General features: G+C 31.3%; 2 protein-coding genes across 10 annotated transcripts; both read left to right on the top strand.

Moving 5' to 3' along the window:
• Window positions 1-2252: 2252 nt before the first annotated feature.
• Window positions 2253-6708, top strand: LOC101202753 (photosynthetic NDH subunit of subcomplex B 3, chloroplastic). Of its 5 annotated transcripts, none has more exons than XR_004214733.1 (7): window positions 2253-2528; window positions 2631-2744; window positions 3842-3895; window positions 4665-4727; window positions 5280-5342; window positions 6065-6266; window positions 6468-6708. XR_004214733.1 is itself a non-coding variant. In XM_004138703.3 (6 exons), exons 1-6 carry the CDS (start codon window positions 2328-2330, stop codon window positions 6116-6118), a joined length of 531 nt encoding a protein of 176 aa, XP_004138751.1. In that variant the 5' UTR covers window positions 2253-2327; the 3' UTR covers window positions 6119-6416. The 5 variants fall into 5 exon arrangements, 2 of the variants coding, with proteins under 2 accessions (XP_004138751.1, XP_011649793.1); XR_004214732.1 differs by having other exon boundaries at window positions 6450-6708; XR_004214734.1 differs by having other exon boundaries at window positions 6083-6266; window positions 6468-6660.
• On the top strand, window positions 6156-17560 carry LOC101211578 (cyclin-A2-1). Of its 5 annotated transcripts, none has more exons than XM_031881525.1 (14): window positions 6156-6266; window positions 9321-9558; window positions 9929-10106; window positions 10216-10550; window positions 10757-10949; window positions 12014-12138; window positions 12292-12384; window positions 12556-12689; window positions 13453-13528; window positions 14141-14217; window positions 14312-14345; window positions 14983-15132; window positions 15263-15397; window positions 16641-17560. In XM_031881525.1, the coding sequence occupies exons 4-14, from the start codon at window positions 10272-10274 to the stop codon at window positions 16728-16730; spliced, it is 1386 nt and encodes a 461-aa protein (XP_031737385.1). In that variant the 5' UTR covers window positions 6156-6266; window positions 9321-9558; window positions 9929-10106; window positions 10216-10271; the 3' UTR covers window positions 16731-17560. The 5 variants fall into 5 exon arrangements, with proteins under 5 accessions (XP_031737385.1, XP_011649790.1, XP_011649789.1 ...); XM_011651488.2 differs by lacking the exon at window positions 6156-6266 and adding an exon at window positions 6468-6578 and having other exon boundaries at window positions 9321-9496; XM_011651487.2 differs by lacking the exon at window positions 6156-6266 and adding an exon at window positions 6468-6578.
• Window positions 17561-17883: the final 323 nt, after the last annotated feature.

Genomic DNA, 17883 nt, shown 5'->3' with positions numbered 1-17883 from the left:
CAAATTATATTTTGAAAAATATACCAAACTTTCATATTCTATCTACGATAGTTTCCATAGATTTCTATTAGTGCATTTAATAAACGTTGAGAAACTTATATTACATCAGTGTCTATTGTTGATAGAATTTGATACTTCTACAGTTTTATTTTTCTTAAAAAATATTTCAAATAAACTACGTTGAAAATAATTAAAAAATATAACAAATTTACATAATCTATCAATGACGAGTGTTGAATGATATAATAGTCTATAGACGTTTATTAATATCTATCGATAAATATTTTACTGTATTTATTGATATTTTGTTATATTTAAAAACTTAAATGTCCTGTCGAAACATAATATATTTTCATTTCATGTCTATTTTAAATAATATATACAAATACTTTGTAAGCTTTTTTCCCTAAAATATGGAAAATATTCTAACCCAAGCAATAAGTCCAAAATGAGAAAGAAATATAAAAAAAGAAAAAACAATGAGATACTCAAATTGAGGTTAGAAAGATAGGTATGGTAGTTTTGAATATGTTCAAAAAGAGGTTAAAAAGAATAAATAATTCCAAAAATGATGAAACAATTTGGAATGAAAAAAGGGATATGTGTTGAGCTATGAGTAGTAACAAAGTCCCACCATATAGCATATGGGGAGAGATGTCACGTTCAAAATCACTCTTTCCAAATATTTTCAACACATATAGCATATCCTTTTCAAATTAATTAAATCAATAGCATGCCTTCATACATAACCTATCCACTAATTATTGAAATTCAAAATCCAAACCTTCCCACACTCATCTCACTTCTTCGTTTATTTTCATCATGATCGAATTCTAATTACATCGAAACACTCTCAAAATTTATTTGAAATAATTTGATCAACTGTCTGAAGAAAAATGACTTAAAAAAAATACCACACGTGTTATATATATTTTAAATTTTTTTTATTACGTAAATTATATATCAATAATAACAATGATAAAAAATATAGTTTTCTCAAATACCTCCATCAAATAGATATTCATTGAATTCATTTGATTTAATGAATTTGAAATTTCCTATCTTTAATTTCTAGCTCATTAAATAATGCAAAGTCCTTTTTTTAATTAAATTGGTATGTGATATATTTTTAGTAGTGTAGTTTGAGGACAGCTTACAAATTAATATATACTAGAACCGATTGCTATATATAAATATATTATGAAAACCTTGAATAATATTTATAAACTTGTATGGAAGGATTATCAACACATACATATTTCTGATATAATTTAATTATTGAAAAATAATTTTTCTACCTTGACTCAAAAATATTAATTACTCATCATCCCAATTTCAAAAAGTTAAGAGTACGAGTTTATGTAGATCATGTTATTTATGCCCCCACCCCGACCCCCAACTTCCAACCACCCACCACCCTTTCGAATCAGCTAATAAATTATTTAAACCTTCATGTATGTTAGAAACTATTTGATCCATTTATTAAATTTTCTCGTAACTCTTTATACACATAATTTTTTCTTCAATAATAAAGCTTAATCAAAGGGAGAAATTAAATATTCATTCACATACAAATCAAACTGAAACGGAATATTTAGATTTGAAGTTAGGATCTTAAATTGCAAACAGTATATTTATTTTAATTATTTGTTAATTTACATTTGAATTTAATAAAGATTATTAATTTTTTAATCCAAATAATCTATTTTATTAACGATGATTCATTTTACGATAGTTTAGGCGTAAAATTCAGAAATGAGTAGTGATGGAAGAGAATATTATGGACTTTTATTTTTATTGGTTCAGTATACTGTGGACTTGGACTCATGAGAGGGGACAGTTAGAAAATGATGGATAGATATATTGCTCAAAAATAGCATATTTTTCTATTTGCAATAAATTTAACTGTTTTTCCTAATTTCTTAAAATATTTTCAAAACACACGTGGAAATAGATAAATCAAATTAAAGAAAAAAATTCATTCTTATATTTTATAGTTAATTAAGTTAATTAAATCCTTAAACTAATGATTTATTCAATTAGTCGAGTAACTAAAAACTATGGATTAAAATCTTTTAACTATCTCAATTTATAATCTTAACATTTAACGGTAAATGAATATGGATACATAACCAACAAAACGCACTTAACTTCCCGCCCTCTCTAGAACTCACTTTTTTGAAAATTGACCGCAAATTTAACAACAAATTTACGAAATTATCCCTAGAAACTCAAGGTGTAGAATTAATGAACGAGAAGAAAGAGAAACAAATGATGAACGACTTAGAAGCTTCGGTCTACTTGAGCTGAGGGAGAAGGATAATGCTATGTCGTCCCTGAATGTCACCACCGCTTTTTTATCACTCCGGCAACCGGAATTTTTCTCCGACAATGCAAATCGTCGATGCCTCATCGGGAATTTCCCTAGTCGGAAACCAACCAGGCCGCTCTCCGTCGCTGCAAATTCTTCGGAGCCATTGCTGTCGACTCCTGCCGAAAAGCCTGAGATCGAGCTCGAATTTATTGGGGTAACTTCGCGTGGGAGATTTCTTTATGGGTAATTTTAATTTAGTTCCGTCGATTTTGTTGTTTGGTGACTGTTTGATGTTTTGGGTTTGAACTTCGAACAGCCGAAGCCGGGAAGCGACGGATCGTTTCCGGTGGATACGGTTAAGGCGATAAGCGGCGATAAGCTTTTGAGGAATATAATGCTGGATAATAAACTCGAGTTGTACGCCCCCTATGTAAGTTTTGATTTCTGCACAATATGGAGTGAGTTTGTGAATTGTGATTTGTTTTTTAACTGATTCTTGTGTTGCACTAACCTTGTAAAGAGATTTGATCATACCAAGGAATATAATGGATCATTAATGATATTGTTGTCAACTGCTAGTAATGTGAAGGAAAGCATGATATGGAATGATCATGGAATTTGTCTACGACGGTATTGGATAATGATGACTGTTTCTCGAAACCTTCTAAAGGAATTTGAGCTGAAATTAGAATTCCATATTTGGGATGACACCTTACTCTGTCTAATCATTATGATTAGTTAAACCATAGCCTTCTCAATCCAGTCTTTATTCACAACAATTTCAATAAAGTTTACATAGTTCAATCCAGTAAGGCCTAAAGACTAGAGTAATCGTTTTAATTAAGGTATTTTTACTAACCATTTAGCTAGTAGTATTTGGTTTTTTAAAAATTAAGCTTAAAAAACACTACTTCCACACCCTATATGCAGATGGGCACAAGGTCGAGGGGTAGGTTGGCCCCAAGGCCCAGCGTCCTTTGCTTGGCTGTGGTTCGGCTTCTTTTTTCCGTTATTTATTAGATTTATTGTTTTGGTCCAACACGATAATAATTTGGTTTTAAAAAATTAAGCTTAAAAACACTACTTTCACCTAGTCTGTTTTTTTTAATACAATTAAGAATTCAATGTTTCGTAATGAATGTAAACTCATAGTAAAGATATTGTGAGAAAACAAATACAAGAAGCTGTAGTCAAACGGGCTGGAATAATTCAATATTCATTGATCTGATGATTAATCCAGGATTGCCAAAGCATTGTTAAAATATTACATTTTACGTAGCCTATCAACTTAAGTTTAACATGTTATAACAGCACGAGATCCTTAGGTAAGAAAGTCTGTAATGTCATTTTTTATCTTGTGCTGCAAATTTCTAAGCATACAGGACAGGAGGAATATTAAATAATTTATAAAAAACGAGTTTAGTAGTCATTTTACAATGAAAATAATCTTATATTCTAATTACTTAATCATTCTCGCCTGTGTTTTCTTGCATTATATGTAACTGAAATGCATCCAAATATTCTCAGGGAAAATTGATGAACTGTGGTGGTGGTGGAAGTTGTGGGACCTGCATTGTCGAGGTAGTTTCCTAGCATACACCGTTGTAGTTAGAGTTCCAGTACTTTTTCTCTGACCATTGTTTTTTCTGCTAGCCTACTGGTGAAGTAACACAAAATGAAATTGCCTTTTTTGAGGTTGGAGGTCAGACTGTGGTCTGCTTCTTCTGAACGAAGCAGAACAAATGCACGTTAAAGTTGTAAATAATTGAGATGGAAAATTGGAGAGTAGAGAGTTCGCTCATAGGGTAAAAAACTGGTTTTTCTGATTGCGAAACAGTTGGAAAAGATGCTGTTTTTTTTTTTTGGTTCTATCATACAATTGTTTGCTTTGGAAAATTTGTTTGATATCATTTGGTTTTTAGTTTTTGAAAACCAAACCTATAACACCCTTAACTGTTACCACCTTTAATTTTCTCGTTTTGTTATCTTTTTACCTATGTTTTTAAAGACTAAGTTACGAAATCATTTTGTTTTGAAATTTATTTAAGAATAATACTCTTTTACAAAAGAAAGATGGAAAACATTATAAGAATTAAGAGGAAGTAGACTTGATTTTATAAAAACCAAAGGATTATCAAATGGAGCTAACAATTCATTCATTCAAAAAAAAAATTCATGATCGTCACTGCATCACATCTCTTGTTGAGTATAGATTGTAGGTAGAGGAAAATCTAAAGCAGAGAACAGAGATATGCATATCTATTCTTATTAAGCAGAGGCAGAGATGTGCATATCTTTTCTTATTACAAAGAACTGGATATCTGATAAGGGTCTCTACATCTTTGTGCAGATACTTGATGGGAAGGATCTATTGAATGAGAGAACAAATACTGAACTCCGTTACCTAAAGAAGGTCTGACAGTAATTGATAGACCTCTCTCTTTTTCCCAGCCTCTTTTGTTCTTTTAAAACCTTTTTATCCACCATGGTACTTCCCATATTACGTTATTAGCTATGGATTAGTTTTAAACTTAGGCTAATACGAGCCTAACTCATTACTCCTCTTTTGAGATTGGTGATTCATATCGGAAGTTCCCAGTATGGATCTTTTCTCTACAAGTCTATGTATTGTGTTGATCTCCTTAAAGGTCTAACAAGAAAACATTTTATCCCCAAAACTGCATGTGTAGAACCAAGTTATGATAGGTTCTACAATAACTTCATCACCATTTCTCTATTGTTCTACATCTACTGCTCGGTTCTGTAGGATTGTTAGCCCAAACAAAATCGTAGTCCAGTTAAACAAGCATCGGGGTACTGTTTGATCAGTTCAATTAATTTTAATCTAATAACTTCAACTTTCTGAAATAGTGTCTGGAGCCTGATTTTCTTCATGTTTCCTTCAAATTTTTCATTCACCATTTGTTCGCTTGGAGCAATATTAACTTTGGCTATGACAATTCAGAAACCCGAAAGTTGGAGGCTTGCTTGTCAGACAATTGTTGGCAATAAAGAGAACTCTGGAAAGGTACCGCCAAGAACCCTTCATCTTATTACCTATTTGCTTCTTTGTTCAGATTTACGTAACAATCCTTCTATCATTGTATTGAAAATGTAAGATCCATAATAGCCCTAGATGTCCTTAACAGGATTAGACTGCCTTTGCCGAATGGCAAGCTCTCCCGGCACATGGCAAAGCAAATTCTAGTATGAAGGAACAAAATTTTACTTCAATTTTTTAATACCTACATATATATAGGCTAAATTGGAAAAAATACCTTAAACTTTATCATTGTTCAAACAATACTTTTTTTGAAAAAAGTCGCAATATTACCACCTGTCATAAACTCTTCAAAACTAGTTACCTTGGAAGTAGAAATACATTAAAATGTTGAACAAACATTGATACTTGTCATGTTGAACGAACGCTCATACTTGATTAGAGAATGATATCGTAGCAGTTTCAATTTCCATTTCAGGTCACACAACTCACTTCACAACATTCTAGGTCCTAATTTCCATCCAACATTCCAATGAATTTCTACTCCAAAGACACATTAATGAAAAATCAAAGTTAATTTTACAACTCCTAAATGTGTATAGGGAGTATTTCTGAAACAAAGGGTAATATTATAGAATCTTAATTTATATAAAATTTTGAATCTAAGTTAAAGTAGGGACAATAAACAATTGTCTTTCTCCTTCTTCATTCTATCCTTGTTCTACAGCCCCTTCCTTCCATTAATATAGGTGGACCATTGGTTACAGGTTGTGGTCCAAAGGTTGCCCCAATGGAAGAAGTGATTTAGAGTGGCATCTTTATGTAGAGGCTGTGATTTGTTGCAAAAATCAATAGATAATATTATCCTACACCCAACCAATACTACCTTGAAAGCTGCTGCTCATAAGTCACAAACAAATTTGTGGCTTAGCACTCAAATACTGCCTTTCTGTAAGTTGATATTGTATATTGTGTGTAACTTAGTTGGAAAAAGAAAAATCAAGTCATTTCTCATTGGCTCATGCACGGTTTACTCCCACATTGTTATACTTAATCTCCAATATAGTTCAACTGGTATCAGCATATATTTTCGAGTTTCAACTAAAAGCTCATATAACTTTTTTTTGGATTAAGTGTTTTTTGGACGTACAGGTGGGACCAAGGGAATAAAAATAACAGCAGAGTTCACTAACACCAAGGAATTAGTCAAACATGAGTTGTATTTACTCGATCGAGGGAGATTAGCATAGGATACAGGGAAAGGTAAAGAAAGAAAACCCCAAAAAACAGTTTTTTTTTTCTTCTTCTTTTTGGATAATTTAGTAAAAGCCACCTTTAGTTTAAATTGCCACTTTTTTAAAAGGAAAAAAAGAGGGAAAACAAAGTTTAGATTTATTTCGACTTCACAGGTTTTTTTTAACTATTCTAAAAACGTCCTTTTTTTTTTCAAAAATAAAAAAGGGAAAACCTTTTTCAATATCAAATGTTGATAAACTTTGTTTTCCTTTTGAAAAAGAAATGTTGATAAATTTTTCAAGTGATTGTTTTCTTTGTTCACCAATGGATTGTCTCTCTCTTCCTGATACATATGGGAAAGAATTTTGACTTTTGGAAGACATCTAATCAAAGAATTAAGATCGGTCACAAAACTAATAAAACTGCATAAATTCAATCACACATATATTTTTTTTTTACCATTTTACTTTTTAAATATATATATTTGTATTATTAGTTGAAATTTAAAATCAAATACATATTTTTTTTTGAAGTTTCTTTAGAGAAAAATTGCATCAAATGACAAAAAAAACATTTAAAAAAGAACCGTTTATGATAAAAAAAATTGTTTATTTTAATTTTAATTTTATTATTATTTGGTAGGTTTGAAAATATTTTTAACAATTTTGAAGTAAGTTTTTAAAAATCCAACGAAACCTCTATAAGCTAAGTTGTGTGTTTGACTGTAGTAGTAAGTGGTGAGCAAAAAGGGAAAAGGTGGGGAAAATAATAACATTAAAATGATAGCATTGGAGTGGAGGTTGTAGTTGTCTCTTATAGGCTCCTTCAAAGTTGGTAATAATGTGACTATTTCAACATCTATCTTTCACTTTCTCATTTATATTTGAAATGGATTAGTATTGGGTGCCCTTATCCTCCTCCCCTTTAGGACCACCCCCCTCTCTATGAATAGACTACACTTTTCTTTTCAATACTAGCCATCGGGAACGTTGGCCTTGTTCCTTTCCAAAGTTTTATGGTTGTGTCTTGTACTCGTGGTGAAGTTTGATATTGTTAGTGTAATTAAGTTTATGGATGTTTTGGATTTATGTTTAATAAGTTTGTACACTTTTTTAAGACAAGTGAACGTAGAAGAATGACTAAGAACTTAGATTGTAACGATTAATACTTCCTATTGAGTTTCGTGTGTGTAGGGATGTGCAAGTTTAAATGCATTGACTGCTTGGTTGTTGTGAGGTGTTGTGTGGCGTAAAACATAAGTATATTAGACACATTTCTAAACTTTAGGTACTTATTGAATGTGAAACTGGAAATCCATGGGTATGTTAATAACACGTTTTAATGTCAATTACATTCAAATATTGAGTATTTAAAAATTAATTTATAGAGGAAGTTTGGATTTAGATGGTAAAGTTAAAATATCTCCTAGAACTTTGATTCTTAAATACTATTTGATGGTTAGTTATTTCTCATTAATTCACAAGTTTACTCCCTAATTTTTATCCTAAACTTCTAAAACTATATAATATGTGCCTAAATTTTAACGGTGGGTTTAAATAAAAATTTCAATCTTTAATTCAATATACAAGAGATCTTTAAAAAATAATTAAATTTATAAACATATACCTAATGAAACCTTAAAATTTTAATTTTGTGTCAATCAAATGTGTGAAATGTATGAAAGAAAAAAAATAAAGATTGAATTTATAATTTTAACAAAATTTTCAACCTTGGATGTGAAATATGATAACTAAGTCCCAACTTGAATTCTGACTTTATTAGTTTTTAGTGTTTCAAGGACATAGAGAATGAATACGAAGAATTTGATAGTCATTTTGAATTTTTATAATCAGCTGCTTTTTCTAGAAAGTATCTTTCTTTTTCCTTTTTCCCTTTTTTTTTTCTCTCTAAAGAATATTTTTTAATATAAAAAAAATTATTATTATTTTGAAAAAAGATTAAGTATAAATAACGTGAAGATTTTTAACTCAAAAATAAATATAAAAATTTGGGATTAGGGTTAACTTGCATATTTTATTTTAATTTATTAAAGATTCTCTTAGATTAACGATGTGTCAATTTGTGATTAGCTGAAATTTCTCATATACCAATTAGAAACTTTAAGGATTCCAACCGGTAATTTTTATCGTTTTTTAAAAAAGTAATTTTTATCAAGATTTAAATAGTCTTATAAGATTAGATTTGTTCATTAAAATTATAATAGGTTTAGAACGTTAGATTCTTCCATGCTACAAATATTTGATGAACAAAACTACTACCGAAAAAATTGTTGATTGTTATCCTAAGTGAATGTGATTTAGTAGTTTTGGTTTAAGCTTTCTCGAAAGTTTAATCTCTATGTCATATTATTGTAAAATAAGCGTATAAAAAAATTAATCAAAGATTATACTTTGTTTTTAGTATAACTCCAAGGTGTGAGATTTAAACTCTGACTTTCACAACTTTGACTGTAGTATTCATTTATTTTTGTTAATATCGAACCTTGGCCGCATACCTTTTTACCGATTTATGTGCAATGAATATAATTTGAATATCACATTGCTGGATGAAAAAGAAGATCATGTAAATTACCCTTTAAAGTTAGCTTCTCATCACATGTGAATTTCATCTTGAATCATAGTATTACTATAATACCTTTTTTGTTTTCTCCGTTGCGTGTAATCCAATAGAGATAATAAATTAATAAAATTATGAATATATTGTCACCATCCAATTAATTCAAACCATATTTATATGTCTGTTCGGTAGGCGACTCGTTCAAAAAAACTCCATATCCTTCCCGCTCCTTCTCCCCGCTCCTCTTCCCTTGACGCTCCTCCCCCTATAGCTCCCTCGTCTATCGCCACCCTCTCACTCCATCTACATCCACTTATGGCCGGCTGCCTGATCGGAGAAGATGTTGAAATGAAGCTTCCTCTGATGCTGTAAGCTTATTTGCGCTTTAGCTCCGTTTCTCTTTTGCATATGCTTCAGATTTTATTATGCGGTGAGTTTTGGATTCAATAGAAGCTTCGTTTTACTTTTCTTTGAGCTCTTCGATATGCGGCATTGTCGTGTATTTACGATTACTTGATTTCAAAGTTTTTCTGTTCTGTGAGCTTTGAAGTTTTGCTTCGTATGTTGATAGCAGTTAATCAGAATTGATGTTTGTGCATGTGAATTACTATTCGGATAGCTTGAAATTTCTCTGAAATGTTGTAATTAGCTTTGACTGATTTTTTGTGCGTTGCTTGCTTCGTCTTGCTGTAATATTGTTCTATTGCTGAAATAAAGAAATTCTGGTTCTGGAGGTAGCTCTAATCGGTTGAATATTGATTGTATCTACGGATTAAGATCCTTGATCGTTTCTCTGGCAGATAATGCAAGTGAAACTGCGCTTTCAGTAGGACTTATCAAGGCTAAAAAAAAGGAATTGATGTTTCGTTAAAATTTAGCAAGGGATGTTGCTTCGGTTTTGTTCAATAGCAAAAAAATAGGCGTAACATGGTTTTGTATCAACATGCACATATCTGAGCTCAGTTTCTTTTCATATAGGTATTGGAATCAGTTTTGATTTTGAATTTATAGCGGCGAAGTTATCTTTGCCAGTTCAAATGCCCTGGTTTGTCCTATCATGATCATTAATTTAACGTTACAAATGCAGGTTGTTGAAGTTATAGCCGTGCATTTCCTTGTCCATACACAACAAATTTGTTGAATATGATGAAAGAAATTAAGGGTGCTGTCAGAATCACGCGATCCCAGTATAAGTCTTCCAGTAGAATAGGAGATATTTCACCCTCATTACAACTTTCACTCACAGAATTGCGCAAACGTGGTCATACAGAAAACTCTGAACTAGCACAGCTAGATGGAAGTAATGCTTCTTCTAATATTACTGTTGGTGTTCGGCGCAAAAGAAGAGCAGTGCTCAAGGATGTTACTAACATGTCCTGTGAGAGTAATAATCTGGGGTACTTGCACGCTTCTAAAGTTCAGGTGCAAATTTTTCATATTTTAAATTGTCAACTGTATAATGGTGTTTGAATTTTAAATTCATGAAAGTACTTACATTTCTCAAGTGTTTCTTCAATCCTCTAGCTGAAAGAATGGAGAAACCAATTGTGTCTTTAATCATTCTTGACACTATTGACTTAGGCCTAATGCACAGAAGTGCGGGATTTGTTTTTTGTGGAAATTTATAGGTTCAAGAGGTTTCACAGACCGAATCACTTGAAGATTCATCCATTAAAGGGATGGCAGAATCACAACGTAGCTTTCCAGTGATGAAGTCAAACAAAAAAGAGACGAAGCAGGAGAATAAGTTTCAGAGTGTCATAGGATGCAGAAATTGTGCGTCTCCCCTGCCCTCAGGATCAAATGAACACCAAATGAAAGGTTTAAATGCTAGTTCATAGTCATGGCATATTATTCGTGCATAGCTTGATTTTGACACCAAATCATATTTGTTTATTATTATTTAAATTATAAGAATGCCATTCCCAAATACCATCTTCAAAGTAATTTCCATCATGGAAATAATCTTCATCTTATTCTTACGCGGGATTCAAGAAAGAATATCTATTTAAATAATTTAACGTGCATTTTAATAATCATTCTCATATTGCCCTTGACCTTTAATTTCATAACTACCTTTGATGACCACATGATGTCATTTAATATACTTTCTGTCTACATAGACAGAATGTAGATTTTCTTATTTAAGCAATGGCACAAGAGAAGTAGATACTTATTGCTTGAGTTACATGGTTTTTAGGATTGTAGTCAATAGAATTTCCCAAACCATATAATGACACAGAATTATATCGATCCGTGTGATACTTTATTAAAAAATTGCATGTCATTTGCAATTTAACCACTTGATTTTAGGAATGCCGTTACAAAATGTGCTTGCATTAAATTTCATGTTTCCTTTTCAGCTGCTTCAATGTAAGTGTGTGGTATATAATTCATTTTGTTTGCTTATTTACATCAATTGTTTTAGAAGTTATTCACTTTGGCTAAAAAAAACTGCTAATAAATCTTGCTGGATAACTTATATTTCTTCTCTTTGTCTAATTCTTCTCATTTTGAGAACATAATTATATTTCCACGAGGTAATGACTTCCACTTACTTCATAATTGACTGAAAATTATTGTGTTCATGGAAGTTACTTTAGAAGATGTCATACATTAAGAAGTGCAGTTTACGTACTGTTCTTCTGATCTCTCTAAAATTTCACTGACTATAACTTAAACCGAATTTAAATTGGTGTCCACAAGAAGCTTCTATATTAAAGGAGATGTTGGATATTGATGTTTTAGATCTTCTTGTAGAATTTTTTATCTTCCAGAATTTTCATCCATGGAATGATATTTTGCTTCACCCATCAAAAGAATAATCATACTGCTGCAATACAAGTCTCTTCCACATTTTGTTTATTGCTTATTAAACTTTGCAGATGAGGCTGCTGTTTGTGAGAAATTAAACCATCTCGGTACTTTGGATGCTGTCTCAAACTCAGAGGATCCTCAAGCATGCACCCCATATGCGCATAATATATATGATACTAATCGTGTAATAGAGGTTTGTGTTGGAATAGTTAAATTTTCATAAAGTTCTCAAAGAGATTTTTGGATTTATGTGATATCAAGAAAAACAAAGAGTGCGATAATTTTGCCTCTTTTTCACTGACTATAACATATTTGTGCTAAATCATTGAAATGTCTTATTCTTCAGCTTGATCAAAGGCCTTCTACTAATTATATGGAAAAGTTACAGAAATATATCAGTCCAATCATGCGAGGCATTCTAATCGATTGGCTTGTGGAGGTTAGTACTCATTCATAGCTTGTCAAAAACAAGCTGAATTTTGTTCAGATATTTAGGCTGCAATTATATGCGCAGTTTCTTCTGTCATAACATATCGAGAACACCACATATGGTTTCATAAAAATAGAATTTTGATTGAACTCTAATTAGGCCGAAATCTCATTGTTTCAGGTTTCTGATGAATATAAATTGATCTCTGACACGCTTTACCTCACTGTAAATCTCATCGATCGGTTTCTCTCTCAAAGCTGCATTGAGAGGCATAAATTACAACTTCTTGGCGTTACTTGCATGTTAATTGCCTCGTAAGTACTAAATCTAGTGGACTGATGGTCATGGTATTAAACAGGAAAAGTACTATCACGTGAAATATTTGGCCTCACAAAGATGCTAAATAAATTTTGTATAATTCCCGACGGTGAAGAAAAATTCTTATGAACTCCTGATACTAAATAATGGTGGAAAAAACTGTAAGCTATCAAACTTGAAACAAAGTTTTATATGTGAAGGCTTGTAGGTCAGTGCAACTTTCGACATAATTACCAAATCAAATGTTTCAGTGTGTAATCTGTGTTCAGTTGCAGTTATCTCCAATTAAGAGGTTAGAGGTTAGAGGTTTGAATTCCTCCACCACATGTTGTTGGACTCAAGAAATGGGAGCACTACTTCATTTCTTTTTTCAATTAAAAAATAAAAAGTGTAAAAACACGAAAAACAAGAAACCAAAATGAAAAACAAAAAACCTATATGTTTGATATTTTGCTTTTTCTGAAGGATGTGAATAATGTAAATATAGATGCCAAGACTACTGTTGCTAAACCATGAATAGACAATGAACAGGTTAATTTCTAAATTACTCTTATGCAATTATTGAAGTACAATGATCGTCCTAAATACCTTGCAAGAAGCCTGTGCTACCTGCACAAATCTCCTGCAAAGATTTGTTCATTTTAAATTTCTGTTCAATTTTTGCTGTGATGGTTTACTTTTAAATTATTGAAAGAATAATGCCCTATATCTACTAATTAGTGTGTAATCCGTGATATGTTTGTTTTTTGGTGCTTGAAGTAAATATGAAGAAGTCTGTGCACCATTTGTGGAAGAGTTTTGCTTCATCACAGACAACACCTATGCGAGAGAAGAGGTAGGCTCCTGGTCCATTGGCATCCCTATTTTTGTCAGTAATATTATGGACAAATATCGATAGCTCTTCTCCTCTCCTTTTATAATATACCATTTAATTTCTGCCTGTAATTTTCAACTCCTCGTATTGATTCCCCATTTTTCTTTAATTGTCACATCGTAAACAAATTTCATCTTGTCCTCATGCTTCGACCAATTAGACCTGGGAACACGTAGACACGAATCCTAAGAAAAGATTATGGATATGCAATTCTGTTAGCCCATGTCACATGTGATCCCCAATAGAGTCCTAGAAGGCACGATGGCATAGGTTCGAGAGTACTTTTCAAATGGTTAAAATCACTTTAAAAATAGGCATTTAATCATTCAAAATCAATTCAATATTTAATTTTACATTTTTAAACATATTTTTCATACTACTAGATTCATTACGAAAGATAAAAAAATATTGTTTGAATGATTTTACAAATTACAAAAGTGATTTTAATTATTTTACTTGAGGTCTTAAGTTTGTTACATTTTTTTGCCATTTGGCTCGTGTGTTTCCAACATAATTCTCAAGAATTTGTGCCTTGAGTGTTACTGGTCCTACTAGATTGATATCATGTGGCAGGTACTAAAAATGGAGGGTGAAGTTCTGAACGTGCTTAATTTTCAGCTGTCGGTACCCACTACAAAAACATTTCTCAGGTACCTTAATTAGTACCATAAGCTTTTTCTTTTCTTGAGACTTGCCATCAACAGGCCATGTAATATTGTCGTTCTAAAAGTTTCATCTTTGCAGGAGATTTGTGCAGGTAGCACGGGCTTCTTGCAAGGTATTTTAGGACGATCATTGTACTTCAATAATTGCATAAGAGTAATTTAGAAATTAACCTGTCCATTGTCTATTCAGGGTTTAGGAACAATAGTCTTAGCATCTATATTTACATTATTCACATCCTTCAGGAAAAGCAAAATATCAAACATATAGGTTTTGTCTTTTTCGTTTTGGTTTCTTAATTTTTTCGTGATTTTATATTAAAAGTGTGTTTGATAATTATTCTTTTAATTGAACAAAAAATGAAGTAATGCTCCCATTTTTCAAGTCCAATAATGTGGTGTGAAGGAATTCAAACCTCTAACCTCTCAATTTGAGATATATATTTTAACCAACTAAGCTATCTTTTGAGTTCTAGAAGTGGGCCTATTGGCAAGGGTTTGGGACCTGCCAAGGGTTTGGGATCTCAAGAGTTTAGAGGTCCCAAGTTCAAACCAAAAAAGTCTCTAATATCTTTGGAGTCCAGACCTTAGGTGGGTGCACTTTTGTTTTTCAGAAAATAAAAACTATAGAAAAAGAATGTCATCAAAGAACTCCAAAGTGGTTTTGAATCTCGTTATTTATTATAGAATTCACTATTTGTTTCGAAAGATGCCAATGGCCCAGTACTCTAACCTAAAACTCTCTTTTACTAGGAATCTTGTGTGGAGCTGGAACATTTAACAAATTATCTAGCAGAGTTGACTCTTGGAGAGTACAGCTTCCTCAGGTTTCTGCCTTCAGCAGTAGCTGCATCAGTTGTGTTCTTAGCTAGATGGATTCTGCACCAACCAAATCAACCATGGGTCCGTTTTCATTTATCTCTTTACTGTTTTCCTTTTGTCTCTTGTTTTCTTTTTCCCAATGGTACAAACGTTCAATAATTCAACTACATTATGGAGATAACCAAGCAAGGTTTTCAATTTCAACTTGCAGAACTCGGCACTGGAGCATTATACCAATTACAATGCCTCTCAGCTAAAAATTCCTGTACTTGCCTTGGAAGATCTAAGGTTGAACTCCACAAGTTGCGGTTTAAACGCCGTATTTCAAAAATATAGACAACAAAAGGTTAGACACACATTCTTTCTTTTAAATTAAGATATCATTTTGGTTCCTATATTTTGATAGTAGTTCTATTTAAAATGTTCGATTTTGCTTTCCATAGTTTGAATAGAGCTCAATTATAGTCGTTACCATATTTCAATTTAAGACTATTTTCAAGCTTTGTTCATACTCGGAACCAAAATTGGACATTTCATAGTAAAAAAAAACTAAAATAAAATAATCATCAAAGCACATGACCAAAATGATATTTTAACCTCATTTTTATCTATCTTTTTTACAAAGTTTAGCTAAATTTTCTCTAGTGATTTTGGAATGGTTGAAGTCAATTTTTTAAAAAAATAAAATTGTTTCTAGACATGTTTTAATCATTCAAAACTAATTGAAACTTGGATTTGTGCATATGTGAGAGTGGTTTTAACAATTTGTCGTAGAAATCATTATGATCATGTGTTTGATCCGGTTGTATAACTATTTGATTTTCTTAAAAAAATTTGAAATGAGTTGTAGATTTTGTACTAACATTTTAAAAAACCAAATCAAAATTTTAAAACTATATAATACATATCATTTTAGTAACTATTTTATCTTTTTTTACCTTTACTTCTTAAAATTATGTTCATTTTCTCCTTGTTTCTTCTAATTATTTATATATTTTTTTAATGAAAAGGGTTGAGTTCTTAAACAAATATTTTAAACAAAAAAATTAATTACTTTTTTTAGTTTTTAAAATTTAGCTTCATTTTTAAAACATCCTTGAAATGATGTAGAGCTAACAAAACTTGAAAAACAATAAATGAAAATTAATTTTCGTAGGCTTTAGTTTTTAAAAACCAACGACCAAAAACAAAATCATTACAGAACGGAGTCATGGTTTTAAAAACTTATTTTTATTTTTGAAATTTCGTTAAAATTTTAACCAGCAATATATGTCAAATAGTATTACAAATTGTGACAAGGAGCACACCTAATTTTCAAAAAACCAAACAAGGTGTTAGTCATTAAAAATCATATCAGACAATTAAAAAAAAAAAGGGTAAAAACAACTTAAAATCAAACACTAACAAAATGATTTTGAACGGTTAAAAAGACGTATTTGAAAGTAGGTTTTAACGGATGCTTTTATACTTTAAAACGTGATTATCCAACCATTAAAGTTTAAAATAGAAATAGAAAGCGATGATGATTGTTAATTGTTATGAAGCGTTATATGTCTTACTCTCTCATCAATCCTTTTCAATTGTGACAGTTCGGAAGTGTGGCAACTTTAGCCTCCACAAAATCAGTTCTCTCAGCCTTCCCAACCCAGACAGATAACCTGAATTCCAGGGACATTTGAGACATTTCCTAACCAACCACACCCTAAATACCGCAACCCTCCACTTCTCACAATTTAGTGGTTAAGAAAAAAACCCTAATAATAATAATTAAATAATTAAACAATTGTGTCTATGTGTTTTCTTTTTTCTTTTTTCTTTTCGGAAAATGGGTAATTTAAATTTAAAAATTTTAAAATTTAAAAACAAGGGAACAGGGTATCTATCTTCCTACGAGTCCTAAAGTCCAAGTGTTTGGTTAACATCATATTTTTGGAGGAAAGTGAGTAAAACAAACAGAGTGATGGACAAGCAAACATCATATGATTATTAAAAGACAATTGATGTCCCCACTTGTATGACCACATAAACAAAATTTAAAAAGAAAACATCATATTTACTCACTTGCATGAATGCCTACCTACTACTTATACATTTGACTTTCCTCTTTTTTCTTTTGCCGTGAATTCCACTAAATCATCAACTATCACCTTGAATTCCTTTTTCTTTTTTATTTTCTTTTGTTTTTTCCCCCTTCACCAATTCCCGGCTTTCCTTCCTTTCTTTTTCCATTTTTACCCTACACCTTCTTCTCAATTTTCCATCTTAATTTTTTAGTTTGTTGTAATTTTAACTCAAAATTCTCCCTTCAATGGAGACGTTTAGAGAGTTTGAATGTAATCAAGATTATGGTAATCATGCAAGTGTGTATCAAAACGAGGGTACAAAAATAAATAGTATCGAAAAAAGTGAAAATGAAAATAGAGTTTAATTAAAAACAATTGAAATGTATCGTAAGTTGGGTTCAAAACGCTCAAACAAAACAATACATTTCAATCTCATTATGTCTGTATACATGTCTCCAAAGTTTCTACTAATTTTAACAAATAGGTGTGTATTTGTGTGTGTGGCAGTGTGTATGCAATTTTTTTTCTAAAATTAAAGTTTTGAACCATTTAAGCAAATTGAAAGAAACGGTTAAAAATAATTTTCACAAGAAACATGTATTCAACTTATTTATTGTTTCAAAATATAAAAACCAAATAGAGAGAGAGAGAGGACAATTCTTTTGTGTGTTTGATTGCAATAAATTGACAATTTATATACGTTAGAAAGGGAAAAGACTGGGAGTTGAGGACAAAGTGATAACAATTATTTTATACCTGAGAAACAGAA

This window comes from Cucumis sativus, chromosome 2 (genome assembly GCF_000004075.3).
Source record: "Cucumis sativus cultivar 9930 chromosome 2, Cucumber_9930_V3, whole genome shotgun sequence".
Taxonomy (NCBI): Eukaryota; Viridiplantae; Streptophyta; class Magnoliopsida; order Cucurbitales; family Cucurbitaceae; genus Cucumis; species Cucumis sativus.
The sequence above is the reverse complement of the archived record's forward strand: the minus strand, read 5'-3'. Positions and strand labels throughout refer to the sequence as shown.

Bases quoted from the DNA above. Each gene is read 5' to 3' on its own strand.
- LOC101202753 (XM_011651491.2), top strand. From the start codon at position 2,328: ATGTCGTCCCTGAATGTCACCACCGCTTTTTTATCACTCCGGCAACCG. The intron at 3,896-4,664 runs GTAGTTTCCTAG...ATCTTTGTGCAG, and splicing joins GTGGGACCTGCATTGTCGAG to ATACTTGATGGGAAGGATCT. The intron at 4,728-5,279 runs GTCTGACAGTAA...ATGACAATTCAG, and splicing joins AACTCCGTTACCTAAAGAAG to AAACCCGAAAGTTGGAGGCT.
- LOC101211578 (XM_031881525.1), top strand. From the start codon at position 10,272: ATGATGAAAGAAATTAAGGGTGCTGTCAGAATCACGCGATCCCAGTAT. The intron at 10,950-12,013 runs GTTTAAATGCTA...TAAACTTTGCAG, and splicing joins AAATGAACACCAAATGAAAG to ATGAGGCTGCTGTTTGTGAG. The intron at 12,139-12,291 runs GTTTGTGTTGGA...CTTATTCTTCAG, and splicing joins ATACTAATCGTGTAATAGAG to CTTGATCAAAGGCCTTCTAC.